The 22,252-nt window shown below is 39.6% G+C and overlaps 1 protein-coding gene across 1 annotated transcript in view; it reads left to right on the forward strand.

Moving 5' to 3' along the window:
• LOC149287953 (nectin-3-like) overlaps positions 1 to 21,479 on the forward strand; it is a 32,079-nt gene extending 10,600 nt beyond the window's left edge. Inside the window, exons 3-6 of the mRNA XM_089492294.1 lie at positions 12,331 to 12,627; positions 15,738 to 15,855; positions 19,788 to 19,939; positions 20,890 to 21,479. Of these exons, the coding sequence (XP_089348420.1) occupies positions 12,331 to 12,627; positions 15,738 to 15,855; positions 19,788 to 19,939; positions 20,890 to 21,479 (1,157 nt within the window). The remainder of the gene's footprint in view (positions 1 to 12,330; positions 12,628 to 15,737; positions 15,856 to 19,787; positions 19,940 to 20,889) is intronic.
• The last annotated feature ends 773 nt before the right edge of the window (positions 21,480 to 22,252 follow it).

The raw sequence follows: 22,252 nt of genomic DNA on the forward strand, positions 1-22,252 counted from the left end.
TGCCACCTGTAAATTTTGTGAATTCTTACCTGGGAATTTATTTTCCTTGTCCGTTTCCATGGTAGCACATTTACCCCTCCCAATAAATTTGTATTTTTGCATCTATATTTTTTAATTACACTGGGGAGGAATTACACTTTTTTTTTTTTTTATCTTGTTCCTGCCCTACCTGAGCCATCTCCTGGTGCCACAATGGAAAAGGAAGGTAAGAATTCACAATTTACCATTCATATATAGAGATTTGCATATTTTTGTTTCATTGAACGACAATCAGCAATGTTTATCTGTTTCTTGTCTGTGCAGTCTACAATGCATACCAATTTTGTAAAGGATTAGACTAAAGAACCAGTTGAGTTCTTTAACCCCCTCCCACTGATGTTCCATGCCACCCTGGCAGCACTGGAACGGAAAGATTCTAAGCATGGCATAGAACGTCCTACAGAAAACATTGCGATACGCCTCCGTGCCTACCATATGATGGCGCAGAAGGCCATCTAACAAACTGGGGCAAACCTTGGAACACCAATCCCAAAGGTCCCTAGTCATTTGATTGCTATGCACGTGTCTTCAGTATAATCTAAGCTAACGTATGTATCTGTCAATCAAATGTGCACTTTTTTCTCATTCCGCTCACTCTTCTCCCCACCACCACTCGCTCGCTCTCTTCTCCCCACCACCACTCGCTCGCTCTCTTCTCCCCACCACCGCTCGCTCGCTCTCTTCTCCCCACCACCGCTCGCTCGCTCTCTTCTCCCCACCACCGCTCGCTCGCTCTCTTCTCCCCACCACCGCTCGCTCGCTCTCTTCTCCCCACCACCGCTCGCTCGCTCTCTTCTCCCCACCACCGCTCGCCTGCTCTCTTCTCCCCACCATCGCTCGCCTGCTCTCTTTTGCCATCAGATGCCAGTTTTCCATTGAGCTTGCCACAATGCCCCTGCGATCTTCTTATGTTGTCAACTTAGTTGCCGGTCTTGTTGTAAAAGGAAATCTCTTTGAAATCTTTTTGCTTTAATTCCCACCTATGGATCCGTGAAAATGCAACAAATCATAGATCAAAATAAAATGTGGAAGTGATCCCCCACTATTTCTCTTTGACTTCATATTTTATTTCTGTATAGTTACATTATCTTAGCATATTAGTATAGTAACGAATATCCTTGTGTATCTAGTCACTTGGGTGCTTACAGAGCCTTCAGCCTGCAATGCCAGTGTATCAACTCACTTTCCTGATTGCTGTAGATGGAAGGCTTTTGCGGAGTGTTTACTCATCCGTAAATACATTACAATAGAATTTTATATGCACTTACCTTTTCTCACAGTTTCTTTAACTAAGAAGAAAAAACCCTTTTATGATCTTACAGCCCCTGTAGGTCAGAGTACTTTGATGAATCTAATGTTTTCTCTTGGAAATTTAGAGCACCCCAGCAGGAATCGCAAGACCTCCAGCTCCCCATAATGCGGAAAGCAGAATCCCAGAAAAGGTTTTATATCAAAAACAATAGCAGCAAGAACTATCGGAAAAGGTAAGTGCACATAATATAGGCCATCTTTTTAAGGAGAAGAAACCGACTCCGATTAAATGTTAATTATGAAGCAGGACAACATTTTGGAAGCATCAGTGAAGCAAATTTTCTCCTGTGACAGAAGCAGAAGCTTCAGATGCCTGCAAAATAGACACATTATGGCACAGTCACTCCTTTTTCTTCAGAAAAGGTGATGTGTTGTGACTGAGTGGTAGATATAAGACTTTCTTTCTGCCCATGACGAATCAATTTTGGGGAAATAGTCTTTAACCTAAAAGCCCAGAGTTTTTATTTATTTCATTTTTCCTCTCTATTTTTTCTTTCATTTTTTGAATAAATGTGGTCTGTCTGTGCTGATTAACACTGTGCTCCATAGCCTTGCACTGCTGGTTGCAATAGTTGTGGTCAGCCACTAGGGGGGCCTACTGGGTCCTCCCTGTCCTCCAGTCACCTTCCTGTGAGTATTATCATTGACTCCTACCTTAAGGGAATGCCTGATTGCGTGATAATGGTGTATAATTACACTTCCTGAACGGCAGAAAACGCATCCGTACATCCTAGGGGGCGCCTTGGCACAACTTTTAAGGACGAACCAGTTAAATGCTATAGAATACTTTCAGTAAAAACATTGCCAATTTTCTAGTTGGCATGATTATAACTGATGCAGCCTTTTGAATGTAAATTCAAATGCTGGTAAATTGTGGCAGAAATTGGTGTGTGGGTCAGCTCTCACTTATTTATAACTCCAAGTGGGTACTGAGCATGACCTAGTAGAGCTATTGTAAATGTTTGCAATGAAACAAGTTTCATTAGCAAGCCTTTAACAAACAACCAACCAAACCCACAACTACTTTGCTGTCGGTTTTATAAGTATTGAAGGCTGCTAAAGGGATCCACTTTGCAGTACCCTGCTGATGACAAGTAACAATCAACGTGGTCGCTATGTTAGCGAACATGGCACAACGCCATTTAGAGTTTGTTTACATCCATTTACACCTGGTGGCTTGGTTCACAGGCCAGGATGCTCATTAATGGGATATTAATCTCTCATACATGTAACATACTTCAGAAAAGTTTTAGAAAAGGCTCAGTCTCTTTCCAGACATCTACACAAGGCCAAAATCTTGCAAACTAGGTCTCTAGTGCCACTCCAGAATGCACTTTCTTGCTAACGTAATTGAGAATTTCACAGTAGACCCCCTTCCAGCTTAGTGCTCTGTGTTTAGTATGTGTATGCTTGTAATAACATGGCGAACGTGATCACCCCAGAGTTATTAATGTACATGGTACCATAACATCAGAATATGGCATAATAAAATGTCAGGCAGGAGTTTTCTGACCCAGCTTATTAAGAGTGTTGTAAAGTGCCTGGGCTACACACTCCTCTAACCACGTGAAGCCAAATGGGTGTCTTCCAAAAGGAAGGTGAATACCTATAAAAATAGGAACCTGAGAGTAAAAATTAGAATTTCCTAAAACATCATTTCTGATGAGACTTAACATCTGGAGTTTTCTGTGTTTTATCCCTGCTTGTTTTATACTGTTTGTATGTATTTTTTTGTTTCTCTTCTGTAACCATTACTTTTGTCAAGCGCTGTGACTATTTTTTACTCAGATTAAATATAGATTAATCAGTTCTGTCTCTGTGCTCTAAACATAAACTCATAGCTTTTGGCAATAACCAAAGTTATCACGTTAGTTTTCCTGATTTTGGGAAGGTTTTATTTTTTGGTTTTTTTTTTATTATATAGAGTTTGAGCAGTTCAGGGGTTACTGAAGCCTCCTTAGATATTTTAAAGACCTTAAAACAGAACTTTGTGTCGGCAGTGAAAGTTTGGGGGTTGCGGGGAGCACAGATTTGGTGTAATTGTTCTGGGCCCTGCGGGGAGAGAAGCACGTGTAGGCTGCTTTTTACCATTTAACCTTTGATGCCCACATTCCCCTTTAACATCACAGTGAGAGCCGGTAAGGGTTGCTGTGTGTGTTTCCGTGACCGTAATTCAGACACTGATTGTACTGCACAACTCCCATCATTAGTTATGGCAGTGATACAGCATACACGGAGCCTGCCGGGGGTACAGTATAACTCCCATTAATATATACTGAACAACAGTGTGACACTGCAAATCCCATCATTACATAATGATCCAGACACAGACAGTGGTACAGCATAACTCGTATTACTATACAGTATATCCAAACACAGACAGTGGTACAGCATGACTCCTATCATATAGTGATCCAGACACAGATGGAAATACAGTATGACTCCTATCATTACATAGCGAACCAGACACAATATATAATGAATGACAGTGTGACACCACAAATCCCATATATATATAAATTTTTTTGTTTCCAAATATTACTATTTGTCGATAGTTTTGAGTTCTACTACACCCTAAAAATAACTCTTAGCTTGAATATAGTAATGCACATCTTACAACGTTGGTCCTGTGCTTTCTAAAATAAAATGTAACTGTGTAAGTGTCAGGTAAACTAATATACACCGATCAGCCATAAAATTATGACCACCTGCCTAATGTTGTGTAGGTCCCCCTTTGCCACTCAGCCCTGACCCATCGAGGCATGGACTCCACTAGACCTTTGAAAGTGGGCAGCAGATTCTGTAAATTGCAAGGTGGGGGCTATGGATGCATCCGGGTGCCATGTGTTCTCCAGGTGAGTGGCACAGCCGTCCACATGATGTAAAAGAAAACCTGATTCATCAAAGCAGGCCACCTTCTTCCATTGCTCTGTGGTCCAGTTGCTCATGTGACCATTGTAGGCACTTTCGGCAGTGGACAGGGGTCTGCATGGGAACCCTGACTGGTCTGCAGCCCTGCAGCCCCATACGCAAACTGAGATGCACTGTGTGTTCAGACACCTTTCTATCAGAACCAGCATTTACTTTTTTGAGCAACCTGAGCTTACAGTAGCTTGTCTGTTGGATTTTACCACATGGACCAGCCTTCGCCCCTACGTGCATCTGTAAGCCTTGGCCGCTCATGACCCTTTCTCCGGTTCAGCGCTTTTTCTTCCTTGGATCACTTTTAATAGGTACTGATTACTGCAGTGCCGGAAACACCCCACAAGAGCTGCAGTTTCGGAGATGCTTTGACCCAGTCGTCTAGCCATCAAAGTCCCTCAGATCCTTACGACAATTTTTCATGCTTCTAATACATCAAATGTGAGGACAAAATGTTCACTTGTGGCTTAATATATCCTACCTACTGAGAGGTGCCATGATAACAAGATTATTCACTTCACCTGTCAGTGGTCATAATGCTATGGCTGATTGGTGTATTTTTTAGGTATTTATCATGTGCACAGATTTTTAAAAATTTTATTTATACTAAATGATGGTTTATATAATATATAAAAGTGTGTTTTTAAAGGAATTCCCTTTGTGTACTATTTAGGCTATAATAATATTTGTGTATTTAATTAGTTGAAAAAAGAGAGAAATTGGTGTTTTTAAACCAAATAAAATATTTAAGATGGAAAATAGCCCTTGTCCTGGAGGATTTCTTTATATGTGCAAAAACAGATGCACTGGATCAGGTCTCTGTTATGCCCACAAACAATGCCAAATACGAGGGACTAGGCGCCAGCTTGTGAATTCCAAACTATTTATTGCACTGTTAGGGTGATATACAACATTTTCTTTTTACAGCACAACTTATTGAATATAAATACATCATTTATAAATACTATATAAATAAAGAATATAAATACTCTCACATAGTTGTGGAGGAATTTTGGCCCATTCTTCTTTACAACGCTGCTTCAATAGGGTTAAGGTCTGGACTTTGACTGGGCCATTGCCACACCTTGATTATTTTCTTTTTCAGCCATTGTAGTAGAATTGCAGGTGTGCTTGGGATCATTTGTCCTGTTGCATGACCCAATTTCAGACAAACTTTAGCTTTCAGTCAGGTGTCCTCATGTTTTACACATTTAGAATACCTTGGTAGTCAGAGGAGTTCATGGTTGACTCAATCACTGCAAGGCTCCCAGGTCCTGAGGCTGCAAAACAAGCCCAAATCATCACCCCTTCACCACTGTGCTTGACAGTTGGTATGAGGTGTTTGTGCTGATATGCTGTGTTTGGTTTTCACTGAAACGTGGCAAGGTGCATTATGGCCAAACATCTACACTTGGGTCTAGTGTGTCCAAACAACATTGTTCCAGAAGTCTTGTGGTTTTTTTAGAAGCATCTTTGCAAACCTAATCTGTGCTGCCATGTTATTTTTAGAACATTAGAATAGGCTTTCTCCTGGCAACCCATTTAAACAAGCCATACTTGTTCAGTCTTTTTCTAATTGTACTGTCATGAACTTTAATATTTAACATGCTAACTGAGGCCTGTAGTATCTGAGATGTAACTCTTGGGGGTTTATTTCTCTGAGCATTGCACAGTCTGACCTTGGGGTAAATTTGCTGGAACGTCCACTCCTAGGAAGACTGGCAAGATTGCTTTTCCACGCTTAAATAATCTTTCTCGCTGTAGATTGTTTAGAAATGGCCTAATAACCCATTCCCAGATAGATGGGCAGCAACAATTGCTACTCATTGCTGATGTCTTTCCTCCTTAGCATTGTGTTAATGCCAAGACCAGCAAACTGCTAAAACTTTGGCATTTGTAGAGGTGGGCGTATGTAAAATCATAGAAATTAAAGCTTGTGAAACTATGCAGAGTCATGTCATGTTGGGGGTACCTTGTAAGTGGCAGAAGGTAAGATGTTTGTCGGATGTGAGATCATAAGACAAATGGATAGGAGGATGAAAAAGGGAGATATGGTATAAAGCAGGGCTTGACAAACTTTTTTAAATCTAGGAGCCAGCTAAAAAAAGTTAGGAGCCAGGACTTTTGCTTTGCCCCAGCACTCACGCTTTGCCCCAGCACTTTTCCCACACTAAAAAGCACCAGTACATACTATTAATTAACCCCATTTATTAACTCTGTCCCCAGTTTCCATAGGCATCCTTGTCACTAAACATGGGACTATGGCAGGGGTGTCCAAGTTTTTTCTGAAGTGGGCCACTTCATCAGAATTGTATACGTGCGCGGGCCACACATTTTTCACTGTGAGAAAATATGGCCTTTAATAAAATATGCAGATTAAAATAAAGTAAATGACACAAAACCTTTACTTTTCCTCTCACTGATTTCTGGGCCTAGAAAATCAAGCTTAGAAATTTGTGACTACAAATTCAGGATAATTAAAAATGAAATAGTTCTATTTATTCTAGGGATGCACCAAAATGAAAATTCAAATAGCAATATGACTTGGCATGATAGGAGTGTGATTGCTAACTAATAGCAATCACAGTCCCATCATGCCTAGGTTCCAGCACTTACACATCCATGCTATCACACACACACACAAATTAATTCATTCACAGATTAATTCCCTCAATTAGACATACTCATTCAAACACCCTCCCCCACCCCCTTACCTGCTCTACAGCTCTCGATGCCGCTCACAGACTTCAGCAGGGGGCGCCGCCTCCCTCGTTCTCCCCACAGAGGAGGCAGAGCAGAGAATAGACCCTCCCACAAGTAAGCAGCAGGGCTCTTGTGATCCTGGCTGCCGATCTCACGCGGGCCGCACCTAGGACGCCCCTGGCCTAGGCGGATGCTAGATACACTTGTGACATAACAGAAACAAGTAAAAATGGCAGCATCTTAAAGCATATCTGTCACTATCCCAAATCCTCAATTTCACAGGTACATGCAATACATAAATCTATGTAATAGTGTTTAGAGATCAAAATAACATATATGAATTAAACATTATCTTTGTGTTTGCACATAACTTACCCCTGCCCTGTTAAGTTGCTGACTGCTTTTGAAAAAAGATTGAGTAGATAATACTGCCACTGTTTCAGTAAATTGTATGTAGTTACGGTGCAGGGTGTGATAGTGACAATTTCTCTTTCACTCTTCAGAGTATAAATGGTCTCACTATTAGTTTTGTATGAGCTGTTCTTTTTTTGTAGGTACGTTTTTGTACGCTTTGGCCAAAGTTGGCAGAGAATATTCTTTCTTCCTTGGGTACTACTTCTAAGAAAAAACAGTACTTAAAAGAAAATTTGCAACAAATTTTGCTCAACAGCAAAGAATGTTTAGCATTTAGTGTCAAAGTGGGCTCTATTTACTAAAAGGGAGAGTCAGATGGAGAGTCTGGTCTGCAGAAATGTGCTTTCAACTCCCTTCAGTATTCACTGTGGATGGCCAGCAATGCCAGGTTTTTCCAGCAAGAAGAGTTGACCTGGCCCTGTATAATGCATGAGAAAGCTGATTCAGCAATCCAAGTGTCTGACAGTAGACATTTGATGGCATCAGCTGTACACAGTGTATAGTAGAGTGAAGGTGTTAAAACCCAAACTCTCCCTTTAGTGAATAGACCCAAGCTGGTTTATGTAGCGCACATTCTTTTAGCTTATGGCCATTAAGCTGCACCTAAATCATGCCTTCTATACAGGTATAATTACATCCTCCGCTCTTGTGCCTTTTAACCCCCTTCAGTCCCCTATGGACGTACCGGTACGTCCAAAAAACACATCCCAAGAATCCCCTGTGGACGTACCGGTACGTTCTGCCCTTCTTGTTTGACAGCCTGGACTCCCCCTGAGAGCCGTTGCCGGCTTTCTGCTGCCCGATCTGATGTAACAGCTTCTGGTGCGGAAGCTGGGAAACTGTTAAATTTTTAAATGCTGATCGGGCATTCCCTTCCAGGTTGCATCACTGCTGATGTCACCCGGAAGGTCATTGGAGGACAAGATATCCCCTGCAGGGTCTGTCCAGACCCTCCTGGGATGTCCATTCGCTCCGATGAGGCACAGACACTGTGATCTCTATGCAAGTCTGTGGGAACTTGCATAGAGATCACAGTGTGATCGGTGCAGGGAGGTCGGACGGGGTTTCTCACCCTCCTCCCATGCTGAAAAACGAAACGGAGAAAAAAAAGGTTAGTGATTTAAAAATGTTTTAAAAAATAAAAAATCACTAAAATACAATAAAAAATTTTAAAAAAATAAATAAAGTCGGCATCACTGGCCCTAAGAGGACCTCTAACCATTTTTTAAAAGTAAATACTAAAAATAAAATAAAGGAAAAAATATATATATAAAAAATTATGCCCTAACACAACATCTAGCCAGTATAACCCTCCTGCCCCCGTTCACAACCCCCAAACCCGTTAAGCCATAATCATAAAAATTCTACGAATAATGTACACCTTATAGTATGTTCCCTATAAGTGCTGAGAAAGTATGGAAAATCTATATAAATTAGGTATTTCTGAAATCGGGACACCTGAATTGATAAACTTGGAGGTGATTTTCCATTACTTTACCTAATTTTGTGAGGATTCAGAGGAAAAAATGTTTTTCTAATTTTCGCTAGCTTTTACTAAATTTCTCATTCTAAATTCTCTTGAACCGACAGCGCAAAAACCCCTGGGATTGAAGAGGTTAATGCATGCTAGTAATTTGTTTGGTTTTACGGGTGATGACTTTTATTGTTTATAAAGTATGATACTACTCTTCAAAAGTGAATGACATGATTTAATTTCAGTTTATGATTCTACACAATTTGGTGGCATTTGCAAAAATACAAGTTACATTATCATCCACCCCATTACCTGAATGAAAAAAGTGATTAAATGCAGCCCTGCGGTATCCTGCATTTTAACTGCTACTACATAATGAAGTTCCATTTATGTTAATCCCATGCCCCCCCTATCTTTTTCAATCCGGGTACCATTACATAAATTATGGTGGGTAAAAGGTGATGGAAACCCTTCCACTTAAATTTAAGGGGTTGTAGAAGTATTATTAAACACTCATCTACAGACACCAGACAAGCCAGAAGGCTTTTTCTCCCCTCAGAAATCTCATGGTGCTTTCACAACCACAAGGGATTCTGGGTAGGCACATGCAAATAAGGTTAACAAGGTATACTCAATCTGGGTACAAATACTGGCCTGCAATTATACCGAATGTAATGTATCGAATACCTCAACAAAATCTAAACAGGCTATATCTATAGCCCTGCCCTAATCTAAGATTCTATTTAGCTTACAGTTATGCTCAAAAGTTTGCATGCCCTTGGAGAATTGGTAACATCTGTACTGTTTTTAAAGAAAACATGAGTGAGCAGGCAAAGCACATTTCTTTTATTTCATATGAGACTTAAGATTCAACTGTAGGTTATAACAGAATGGCACAATCATAAAACAAAACATGGCAAGAAAGAGAAAAATGAAATGTGTATTGTCCTTTTTAGCATCAATGACAGCGTGCAGTCTTTTGTAATTTTGTCTACGAGGCCCTACATTCTTTCAGGTAGTACGGCTGCCCATTCGTCATGACAAAATGCCTCCAGGCCTTGCACGGTCTTTGGTTGTTTTGCATGAACCACAGGCTTGAGATCTCCCCAGAGTGGCTTGATGATATTAAGGTCAGGAGACTGTGATGGCCACTCCAGAACCTTCGCCTTTTTGTGTTGTAAACACTGGTGGGTCAACTTGGCCTTAGGGTCATTGTGCTGGAAAGTCCAAGAGCGACAATGCAAATTGTCTGCCAGTATTTTCTGATAACATGCAGCATTCATCTTGCCATCAGATTTCACAAGAGAGCTCATCCCCGCCACCACCATGCTTCACAGCGGGGATGGTATTCTTTTCGCTACAGGCCTTGTTGACCTCTCTCCAAACATAGCGCTTTTGGTTGTGACCATAAAGCTTTATTTTGGTCTTGTCACGCCAAATTACGGTGTGCCAGATGCTGTGATGCATGTGAAGGGGTTGTCAGCCATATGGTAACCAGGCCTTTTTTGTGGCATTGGCACAGTAAAGGCTTCTTTCTGGCAACTCGACAGTGCAGCTCGTTTCTGTTAAAGTATCGTTGTATTGTGCTCCTTGAAACAACCACACCGTCTTTTTCCAGAACAGTCTATATTTCCGACAGGTTACCTGTGGGTTTTTCTTTGTATCCCGAAAAATTCTTCTGGCAATTGTGGCTAAAATATTTCTTGGTCTACCTGACCTTGGCTTGGTATCAAGATTTTCTACTTCTTAATAAGTGATGGAACCGTACTGAGTGGCATTTTCAAGGCTTTGGATATCTTTTTATATCCTTTTGCATCTTTACCTTGTTACGCAGGTCTTTTGACAGTTTTTTCTGCTCCCCATGGCTCAGCATCTAGCCTGCTCAGGTGAGAGCTAACAAACTCATTGACTATTTATACATAGACGCTAATTGCAATTTCAAAATCCCCAGGTGTGGGAAATTAACCTTTTATTGCATTTTAACCTGTGCGTGTCACCTTGTGTGTCTGTAACAAGGGCAAACATTTAAGGGTATTTAAACTTTTGATCAGGGCCATTTGGGTTATCATCATGATTTAAAAAGGAGCCAAACAACTGTGTGATAATAAATGGCTTCATATGATCACTATCTTTTAAATAAAAGACTGTTTTATGCAGGATCAGTCATATTTTCAAAATCAATACCAACATTTCACAATTTCTGCCAGGGTATGCAACTTTTGAGCACAACTATTCCCCATGGGGAAGCTCTTATTTGTATAATGTTTCGCCTGCTATGGTTACATTCAAAAAAGCTCAATCTGAGCCTGTGATGCAGGCTCATTTTTCCAAATGATGTCAGCCTGTGTTCTGGTCTTGCGTATGTCATCTCCAGCCCCTACTTCTGTTGATTCTATCATGGTGCCTTGGCCTTGCAATTTATCTCTAAACGTTAACCAGAACTGATGCAATAACTCATTCAAACCACCCTGTGTTCTGATTTTCTTTGGGGGTTTTTTTATCCGTATTTCCAAATGAAGTCGGCTCTAAAGGTATTGGTTAGTCACCAAGGTGCTGAATCCTTTTGGGACTGTTTTCCTATTAGTTGGTATGTCTTTCTGTGGTAAACATGAAAATTGTGATGTAAAATATTTATTTTTTATTGTGAAACAAACAAGAAAAAACATAAAACTTGAGCGTGTATAAGTATTCAACCCCCCCAAAGTCAATACTACTTTAGAGCCATCCATCATTTCCTCAATCCTGAACAGTTTCCCAGTTCTGGGGCGAAAAACATCCCCACAGCATGATGCTGCGCACCACCATGCCTCAATATGAGGATGGTGCTTTCGGGGTAATGAGAGGTGTTGCACCAGACAGCTTTTCCTTGATGGCCCAAAAATAATGTGACCGACCATGTGACACTTAGATTGCACACAGGTGGACTTTATTTAACTGATTGTGACTTCTGAAGGTAGTTTCACCAGATCTTATTTAGGGGATTCATAGCAAATACATATGCACGCACCAATTTTCTGTTTATTTTTTTAGAAAAAGTTCACCAATTCACTTCACCAATTTGGACTCTTTTGTGTATGTCCGTTACATGAAATCCAAATAAAAATCCATTTTAATTCCTGGTTGTATGGCAACAAATAATATAATTCAATGTAAATAAAATAATTTTGCAAGGTAAAAGAGTGAAGTTTTTTTTTTTTTGTTGTTTTTTTTTTTACTTTGAGCAGCCTCGTATTTTTATTTTCTCACAACATTTTGCAAGTGTATGATTTGTGTATTTTGTATGGGATTTGGTGATCATGCTGTCTGTGAGATACGAATTTTAATGTTTTGACCTTTCACCTATGTCCGTAATTTAAACTGCACTAGAAAAAGAGAGCAGTAAATGTCAGCACAAGTAAATAACCCATATGTAAAAGTCATCACTTTTTCAGTGGTATCCTTAAAATATTTTTGTTTTCTTTTTAAAGTTGAGCCAACTGTGAGTATAACAAAGGGACCAGACCCCTTGGTGGATGGAGGCAATGAAACTGTAGCCGCTTCATGCACAGCTGCAACTGGAAAGCCTGCTGCTGAAGTATACTGGGAAGAGTCATTTGGCCGAATGCAAACAAGTGCTGTGTCTCATGCAAACAAAACGACAACTGTCGTGAGCCAGTATAGGCTGGTTCCAACCAAGTTTGTCAAAAGAAGAAATATAACCTGTGTGGTAAAGCATCCCACCCTAGAGAATGAATTTAGGTATCCATTTACTTTGGATATACAATGTGAGTATCCCTGATTAATGTTTGTTATATTTCATTTGCCTGGAGATATATGGATAAAAACAAATTTCTGTTGCACTAACAATATACTTTTTTTTGTTATGCATAGGGACAGTTTGTCGAGCAAAGTTATCTTATAAATTATGCAAGTCAATTTGGTAACAAGCCTACCAACTGAAATATTTTAGCTGTTTGTATCCGTATATATCTGAGTAGGGTTTTTCTATTTTACATCAAGCATTGAAGGGACTTTTTGCGGTTCCTGACACCTCATTTAAGAAGAATGCTTGTAAAGTACTTTAAAATATTTTTCAAAAACAAAAAAATACTTAACTGACCTAGAAGATGCAGCAGCTGTCATCCTCTGTGATATTCAACAACAGTGTAAGGGGGAGAGTTGCCTGTTCAGTTTGGAGGTGAAGGAGAAGGGGGAGTTTCCCCATTTCTAATGCTCAAATCTCAGTAAATTATTATTAGTTATTGCTTTATATTGCACCATAATATAACACAAAGCTTGGATGAACAGGACATAACAAATAGTACATAACAGAACAATTTGACATACCGAAACAAGAGGAGATCCCTGCTGGTACAGAAGACTTTTTTGGTAAGGCTTTTGTATCCAGTCTTTATTAGTGGGGTATTGTTTTTCCAGTATAGAGGATTATGACACTTGGCTACAGCCAACAGGTGTTTTGCAAGCAAGTCTTTGTATATTAATGTTGGTTTAGAGACATGAGATAGCAGCATTCCTTACATACCTTCCATTGGGCAGCTTATGGATATGTGAGACATTTTATATTGCACCCACAGTCTGTTATGATACATCTATATATGCCAAGTAATTAAAACAGATACATTCTTTAAATAGGATATGGTTTTTATATATTGAGCAATATACACAACACAAGGTAAGGGACTGCTTGGATGTTTGATTTGTTTTGTAGTGAAGCCTACAGGCTTAGGTCAGTGACCTGAAGACCTTGACCTGGAGACAAACGTTTTTTTTTCAAGGAAGCACATTTTTTGTTATTGAGGATTTTGTGTGTCTCGGAACAGGTTGCTTTTTACCGAGTATGTAAAGTAAGAAAGTTTAGAGGAGAGTGTGACAACAGAGTAGGGAATTCCAGAAACAAAGTGCAGCATGGGAGAAATGAGGAGAATGTGGACATATATATAGAGTGTCTTGGTTAACTGTAGTAGCTGTGGGGAGGGGACGTTTTGAGAATGACACAAATATTAATTTTCACAAAGCCTGCTGCCTAAGTTTAGATGATTGCAATTGATTGCACTCTGGAGTACATGAAAATTGCCAAGTCCCTCTTTGCCATGAAAATAAACTTAATCCCAAAGCAAACATTTCCACTGCATTTCAGCCCTGCCCCAAAAAGACCAAGGCTGACGATCGCTCTGTTATACTGATTGAGGTAGAATAACAGAGTGGAAGCTATAAAAGGAGGGTGGTGCTTGAAATCATTGTTCTTCCTATGTTCCATGGTTACCTGCAAGGAAACCCGTGCTGTCATGATTGCTTTGCACAAAGAGGGCAACAATATTGCACCTAAATCAACCATTTATTGGATCATCAAGAACTTCAAGTAGAGAGAATGCGTCAGGGTGCCCAAGAAAGTCCAGCAAGCGCTAGGAGCATCTCCTAAAGTTGATTCAGCTGCGGGATCGGGGGCCACCAGTGCAGAGCTTGCTCAAGAATGGCAGCAGGTGGGTGTGAGTGCATCTGCACGCATAGTGAGGCGAAGACTTTTGGAGGATGGCCTAGTGTCAAGAAGGGCAACAAAGAAGCCAATTCTCTCCAGGAAAAACATCAGGGACAGACTGATATTCTGCAAAAGGTACGGTGATTGAACTTCTGAGGACTGGGGTAAAGTCATTTTCTCTGATGAATCCCCTGTCCGATTGTTTGGGGAATCCGGAAAAAAGGCTTATCCGGAGAAGACAAGGGGAGCGCTACCATCAGTTCTGTGTCATGCCAACAGTAAAGCATCCTGAGACCATTCTTGTGTGGGGTTGTTTCTCAGCCAAGGGAGTGGGCTCACTCACAATTTTGCCTAAAAATAAGGAATATGGTACACATCCTAAAAAAGCAACTTCTCCCAACCGTCCAAGAACAGTTTGGTGACAAACAATGCCTTTCCCAGCATAATGGAGCACCTTGCCATAAGGCAAAAGTAGCTTGGGGAACAAAACTTTGAAATTTTGGGTCCATGGCCAGGAAACTCCCCAGACCTTAATAACCTGTGCTCAATCCTCAAAAAGCAGGTAGACAAACAAAAAAACCCACAAATTCTGAAACTCCAAGCATTGATTATGCAAGAATAGGCTGCCATCAGTCAGGATATGGCCCAGAATCTTTGCATAAACTTAATGTAATTGTCAATAAAAGCCTTTGGCTTGTAATTATACTTCAGTACACCATAGTAAAATCTCACAAAAATATCTAGAAACACTGAAGCAGCAAATGCTGTGAAGACCAATACTTGTGTCATTCATGTAGATTCATGTCATTCATGTAGATATTCATGCACCTCCATTCCTCAGGGAATGCTGCCACCTCATGGTAGATTTTTTTTTTTTTTTCCTTGATTGAGTCAAACTCATGAAAAAGAGGGACTGCCTGCCTGGCTTTGATTATTGAATAAATGAGTGTTATCCTTCACCTGGTTTAGTGGTATACATTTCTGAATAAATACAAGAAGGTTGTCCTTTTGGATTTTTTTTTTCTTGAATAAATCATGAAATGGTGTAATATGTCGTGTTGTTTGCTGATTGTTATGTCCTGATATGTAAAACTATAGAATTCAAAGAAGGTGAAAGTCTACACATTATGTAATGTCGGCTTGGGGCGTACTTTGTGAGTGGCAGAAGGTGGGATGTGTGTAGGATTAAAGATCTTAGGACAAATGGATATGAGGGTGAAAAAGGGAGAGGTATAAGGTATACCTTATTTTTCATACTACTGTAAGTGTACCACTTTGTACTTGTTTAAATGATGAACGATTTCTGTTGTATTACTATATAACATGCATATCTTTTTATATTTTGTTTTATATTTAACTTGATTCATTTAATTGGGTTTTTTTTGCTTATGACCACAGATGCGCCTGAAGTTTCAGTAACCGGTTACGATGGAAATTGGTTTGTTGGCAGAACAAATGTCAACATTAAGTGTAATGCTGATGCTAATCCACCCCCCATGGAAATAAAATGGAGCAGGTATATATAAAAAAAAAAAAGGCCTTGAAAGCCTTAAAAAAATCAATGTTTGATATATTTTTACACTTACTGAAAGCCTCTGTTGTAAATTTCAGTACATTTTGATGATATTACCATGATTATTTATGCTTTTGATGGCAGCTTAGGAGAAGGGAGATGTCTACAGGATAGGTAGTAAAATTACCCTGTTTAATCAAGTATCTCCAAAACAAACTGTATTTGAAACCAGCTTTAATAAACTCAGTTACTGTATAAAGAATGTTTACTCTGGTAAAAGATATAAGAACATAAAGAACATAATATCAAATGCTTAATGAGACACTCCAGTCTGGTAGATGGTAAATTAAGAGCAAAGATAGGTTTTGATGAAGGTCTTTCATACTGCAAAAAAAAAAAAAAAAAGCAATCTGTCATCTCCTGGGCTCCTAGATCAAGTACAATAAGCTTGCTTGAAGTGCCTATTTGACATACCTCCCAACTTAAACCTTTGGGGTTTTGGGGGATTGAGCTTGGGAGGTAGCATGTCACTCACACTGTCGGTGCTACTTTGCATGCGCACAATTCTACTCCTGACCCAGTAATCCCTGCATTCATTGAGACTCCTGGTATCAGATGTGCCATTGATGCCAGTGAGCCATTTTTGAGCTGCTAGCAGCTCAAACAAACATTTATGCAGCCCAGTGTCAGGCAGCTGACCAAGGGGGGGCAAAAGCCAGACCTGGTACCCCACTGTTGACCCCATTGAACTTAAACATATTTTGGACCATGACCCTTATGATGGGCATTATAAAAAAAAAAAAAAAAAAAAAAAAGGCCCACTATTTGTTCATATTGGAGCACAGATCCGATCTTATCCACCCCTGTTTTTCCCCAAATAATCAACCGGAACAGGTACTTGGAGCTCCTAAAATGTTTTTTTTCCCAGGGCCCTGTAGAGAGCATCCCCAATTTGACAGTTTATGTAAATTGAGGCCCATATTTTTCTCGTAGTAAATTCCCTGAAATTTATACCCCAGATAAAAATGTTTCCATAGATGAGTGTCTGGTTCTGTTCAAGGTAGACTGCACTTCAAACAGTATGTCCCGTCCAAGTGCTCACGGTATGGTGTGAAGTAGGGCTGCAACAACTAATCGATAAAATCGATAATGAAAATCGTTGCCAACACATTTCATTATCGATTAGTTGAATCGATTTTTATCGATTATAAAATGAGGCTATTTTCAGAGCAAACGCTCTGAAAAATACCATTCATTATATAATCCGTTTCAGTGACTCACAGCAGCAGCTCCTACTTACCAGTCCCTCCCTGTAATCACTGTGACAACTGGCCCCGCCCCCTTCCTTCTCCAGAACCACATGGCTGTGACACTCATCTAACTGTAGGTATAAAATTAATATTTGGGCTGCTGAAAGTTAGGAGAGGTTGGGGTTAATTTAGGGGCAGTTATGGTTTAATGGGGTGTTTAGGGAGGCAGCGTGGCATATGTGGGAGGCAGCGTGGAGTGGCGTATGTGGGAGGCAGCGTGGAGTGGCGTATGTGGGAGACAGCGTGGAGTGGCGTATGTGGGAGGCAGCGTGGAGTGGTGTATGTGGGAGGCAGCGTGGCAAGCCTGGGCTCAAATGTGGATAAATTGGGGGGGCTGGTGGGAAATAAAGACAAGAAATGCATTTTATCAAAGTTTTTTTTTATTCTGCTGTTTTAATAAACAAATGATGTTAAATACAATTATTTTAAATAAATGAAAAATTTACATTTATTTTTTTAATCCGATTAATCGATTAACGGCCAACTAATCGATTATGAAAATAATCGTAAGTTGCAGCCCTAGTGTGAAGTTATTTAAACTTTGCGAGAGCAAGTCATGAAGGGAAGGACACCTTGATCCCCCTGGCGGCCCACAATCTGTGGGAAGATAGTGTGGGACCTGCTGTCCTCCTATTTGAATAAGGGCTACCACCTCTGGGTGGATAACTATTAACTCTGGGCTGGTGTATTTCATTTTTTATTTTTGACACAGACCCCAGCATGTGGCCCTGTTAGGAAAACCCGGAACGGTTTTCCCAAGACCTTCACCTACCCCAAGCAGAGGCGTGTGCTCTGTGCAGTAATGAGCTGCTGGCCCTCAGGTACATTGACAGGAAGGATGTGTATATCCTCTCCACTATACACAATGAGGAGGTGGTACCTGTCAGTGTATGTGGGGAAGGTGATGCACAGGTGCTCAAGCCTCAGTGCATCACTGAATACAACAGGAACATGGGGGTATAGATCTTTCTGACCAGTGTCTTCAGCAGTACCTGGTGCTACGTAAGACCAAGACCTGGTACAAAAAGGGGGCCCGTTTACCTCACCTGAGGTAGAAAAATGAGTACCATCAATTGGTGTAATAACATCTATTATTCGGCTGTCGGTTAATTTCTAGACAAAGGCGTTGTTACATTCTAATGACTAATTTACAGAAGACACTCTAAACAAATGCTACAGGTTTATTTTTACAGATACTATCAAGCTGTCAGATTTTTTACAAACAGGAACTACCATTTGCCTTTGTACATTTATTTAAGTACATTTGTAGCCCTTAAAGCCCATGTCAGAAGGCTAAATTCTCCATATGCCCTTCCTGTGACCATGATACATCTTGTGCCAAATGTTCTTTAGTTAGATCAGTTCACTTTAATTTCTTCTACTTATATGACTTAAGGGGGTAGCAGAGGCATTATTAAGCATTAGTCTACACCACCTAGACGTTTGGTTTTTTTACTCAGAAATCTTGCAGTGCTGCCGCAACTGCAAGGGATTCTGGGTAGGTGTTCCACAAAAGGTTAATGTTCACTTTTTGCCTCTATATCCACTTTATATATGGACCTCTTGGAGCAAATGTCCTCTGTAGTAAACAGCCTTTAAACAAAAACTGAGACAGAGGTGCAGAAGACAGATCACTGCTCATGGACAGCTGTTTGGTCCTTTATGGGAATCATCAGCATAGTTACATAGTAAATAAGGTTGAAAAAAAAGACCTAGGTCCATCAAGTTCAACCCTTCATGAAGTTGTGATAATACTGGCTTACTACTTGAGGCTAAGAGCAATACAAGAAAAAAACATAACATAAAAGTTATGGTGAGGTGCTACTCGTACTGCCAAAGATGATCATTATTAACATAATTTGCAGTTATGGCAGCACTTCAAGATTTCTGAGGAAAAAACAAGTCCTTCTGCCTTGTCTGGATGGTGTAGACTAGTGTTTGATAATGCCTCTGCTACTCTATTTTTAGGCGTAGAGATTTTCCATCACCTGTACCCCACCCTTAATTGTTATGTGTACACCTATGACTGTAATTTATCTTTTTACTATTAGGATTTTATCATGCTCCCTTACATTGTCTGTATGCTATCTCAACACCAAGAACCCACAGTAACACTTGTTGGGGGAAAAAAATCCTGCTTGGTTGTAATCTTAATCCCTGGGCAGTCCTATTTATGATGAAGTGCCAAGCCAGAAAGTTACCTAGCATTTGCTTACTTCAGCAAACCAAATCCACACATCCTAGCCAGCATTTATATATTATCTGGTTTAACCCTTTCTGCATCAGCACACTACAAATATCCCTATTAAATGACAGAGAATAGCTGAAGCTCCTGCAATGGTAAAGACAGTTTTATTTTCACCATTTACAGTCCACAGCGTCTGAGTCGTCAGTATAAAGATTCAGTTATGTTTTATAACGTGACGTGTTCCAGTGATTTAACAGCATTAATAGCTTGAATACGGAAAATATAGTGTCTGTAATGCTGATTTTATTTGTATACAGCAGTGCATGTGTTAACCCAAATTATTTCCTGTTTGACAACATACTGAACATGTACATGTTCTCCCCAAACCCTTTGTGGTATTAATACCATTTTTTTAACATTGCCTTATGTTAATACAGGTCAGATGGATATTGGCCCGAGGGGTTATTGTCTCTTAACAATACGTTGCATTTTACATACCCACTTACTCACAATTTTTCTGGAATATATATTTGCAAAGTGGCCAATAACCTTGGTCAGAAAAGCGGCCAAAAGATCATCACTATTGTAGGTGAGTTGAATGCAAAAGAATATTAAAAACAATGTACATCTGCTAAAGTATTATATTCATGTATGCAATTTAGAAAATGTAATACAAATTTAGTGATTTGTACATACCCTCTAGTCTTCAGTAAAGGAGAAATTTTAATGTTTTCACTCTAGTAAATAATTTTAAAACTATTGCACAGACACTGAACAAAAAATGAAAGCTGGGCTTAGTTAATCGTCTTTGCGGGGGAGGAATCTTGGTATTCCGAGAATATTCACTCTTTCCTGTGTTCACACCTGTACTTCATTGGTTGATTGCAGACAGGCCCCATGCTGGCGACCAATAGAGTCGCTCGTACAGACTTTTAAAATCCTGGTGCCGCAACTTGGCCAGCAGAGACTACTGCTCTCCCCGCTCCGAGAGTTAAATGTTTGTACGAACGACCAATAAAGTCGCTTGTACGGATCTTTAACTCTTGGAGCAGGCCCCAGGCTAGGTTGCGGCACCAGGAGTTAAAGGGCTGTGTGAGTGAGCCTATTGCTCGCCACGAAGATTCTTTGTGTTGTGTATCTTCGTGTACGTTTTGCCGCCGTCGTGTTCGTATGTTCGTTATTCGACGCACCCTTCGTCAACTATCATGGAAACTTTTCTTACAGTTATTGCTTTAGTGAATAGACCCAATGGATTCATGAAGAGATGCCATTGTAATACATAAAACCATGTGTAAGCAATACAGTATTCCCTTAAGACACACCTTAAAGGTTTTGTTCTGTGGATAACACATATAGGGGTACAGTTTGATCTAATTACATATAAACCATATAGTGTGAATCCTTGTGCAGATGATTGCTTTTTGTTAATTACCACTGGTAAGTTGTTCCATTGTTCTTTCAAAGCAATTATTTAAGCCTTGAAATGTTTGATCACATAATTGGTAACCAGCTTGTTTTCTTTTTTTCTTCTTCCATTAGATGCTCCCCCTGTTACCACTTTACTTCCTACAATTCCACCAACCAAGTCAGCTTTTGACGTCATAGACTTAGAGGCAACTTATAAAATGCTTAATTTTCCAGAATCAACCATGGCAACAATACAGGATGGGAATGTTGGAACATTTGTTGGAAGTGTAGTTGGAGGGAGTCTTTTCCTGATTCTTCTGATTGTGTTATGTGGAGTTATCTATTATAGGCGCAAATTTACATTTCGTGGTGACTACTTCACGAAGAGCTACATCCCTCCATCAGATATGCAGAAAGAGTCACAGATTGATGTTCTTCAACATGAAGATGTAAACCCTTTTAGCGAAAATTTGAAAAAGGAAGTCAACCTTGAAACAAACAATCATATCTATAATGAATACATGCATGATCAGAATTCTGATTTTAACATTGATGCGTATAACCGATATCAAGAACAGTTTCACCAACCTATGAATACATACATTGATAAAAACATACCTATAATATCACAATACAAGAAAAACCATTGTAATGACAATGAAGGTGACCTGGTATCGCACATGGATGGTTCTGTTATTTCTAGAAAAGAGTGGTATGTGTAAAGACTTGTGGGATAAAAAAAAAACTTGAATGTGCATTCAGCTACATGATTGTCCAGGTTTTGTTTTTAAGAGAAACAGCAAATTTCTTCAATCCAAAGTGGTTTCTCAGCGGTGAATTATAGAAGTATGTCTGTCTTTTGATCATAAAAATATTGCATATACCATTCAGCCTTCCTTTTTAAAAATTCAGTCACCTTTAAATTATAGCATAGTAAAAAATTCCATAATTTGAATATAACCTCACCATGTAAAAATATTCAAATCTGTGTTTACAAAGAACAAAATTTATAGTATTGGGTAATATATACTATAAAGCAACACATTCATTTAATGATCAAATGTTTAATTTATCAAGTGCTTTACTAGATTCAATTATATGGTTATTTTTGTAAGGTATTTCTATAGCTATAATGTTTTTTAATTGTAATAAAAATGTTCAGAGGCTTTTAGTGCTTAAGAATTTGTTGAACAAAGGTCTGATGCTTTTTTTGTAAATATTTTCCTGTGTTGCTATAAAATATTAGAAAATGAATTTGTTTCATTGTGATTATTCCAGGCAGGCAAAGTGGTGTTCCTGTAACAGTGTACAACAAACCAGCTCAGTTACCATGTATTATCAATATGGAAACCATTTGCTCCCTACTAAATGATTTTTAATCCCCTTTTATTGACGCACACTAAAGCTGAGGACATTTTTTGTGTGTAAAGTGTGCTAATGAACGCCATTTCCTTGTAGACCTAATAAATCAGAAGGTCTCTCTTTGCGATTAACA

This window comes from Sceloporus occidentalis, unplaced genomic scaffold, assembly GCF_023333645.1.
Source record: "Sceloporus occidentalis isolate IW3139 unplaced genomic scaffold, rSceOcc1.0.p SCAF_55, whole genome shotgun sequence".
NCBI lineage: Eukaryota > Metazoa > Chordata > Lepidosauria > Squamata > Phrynosomatidae > Sceloporus > Sceloporus occidentalis.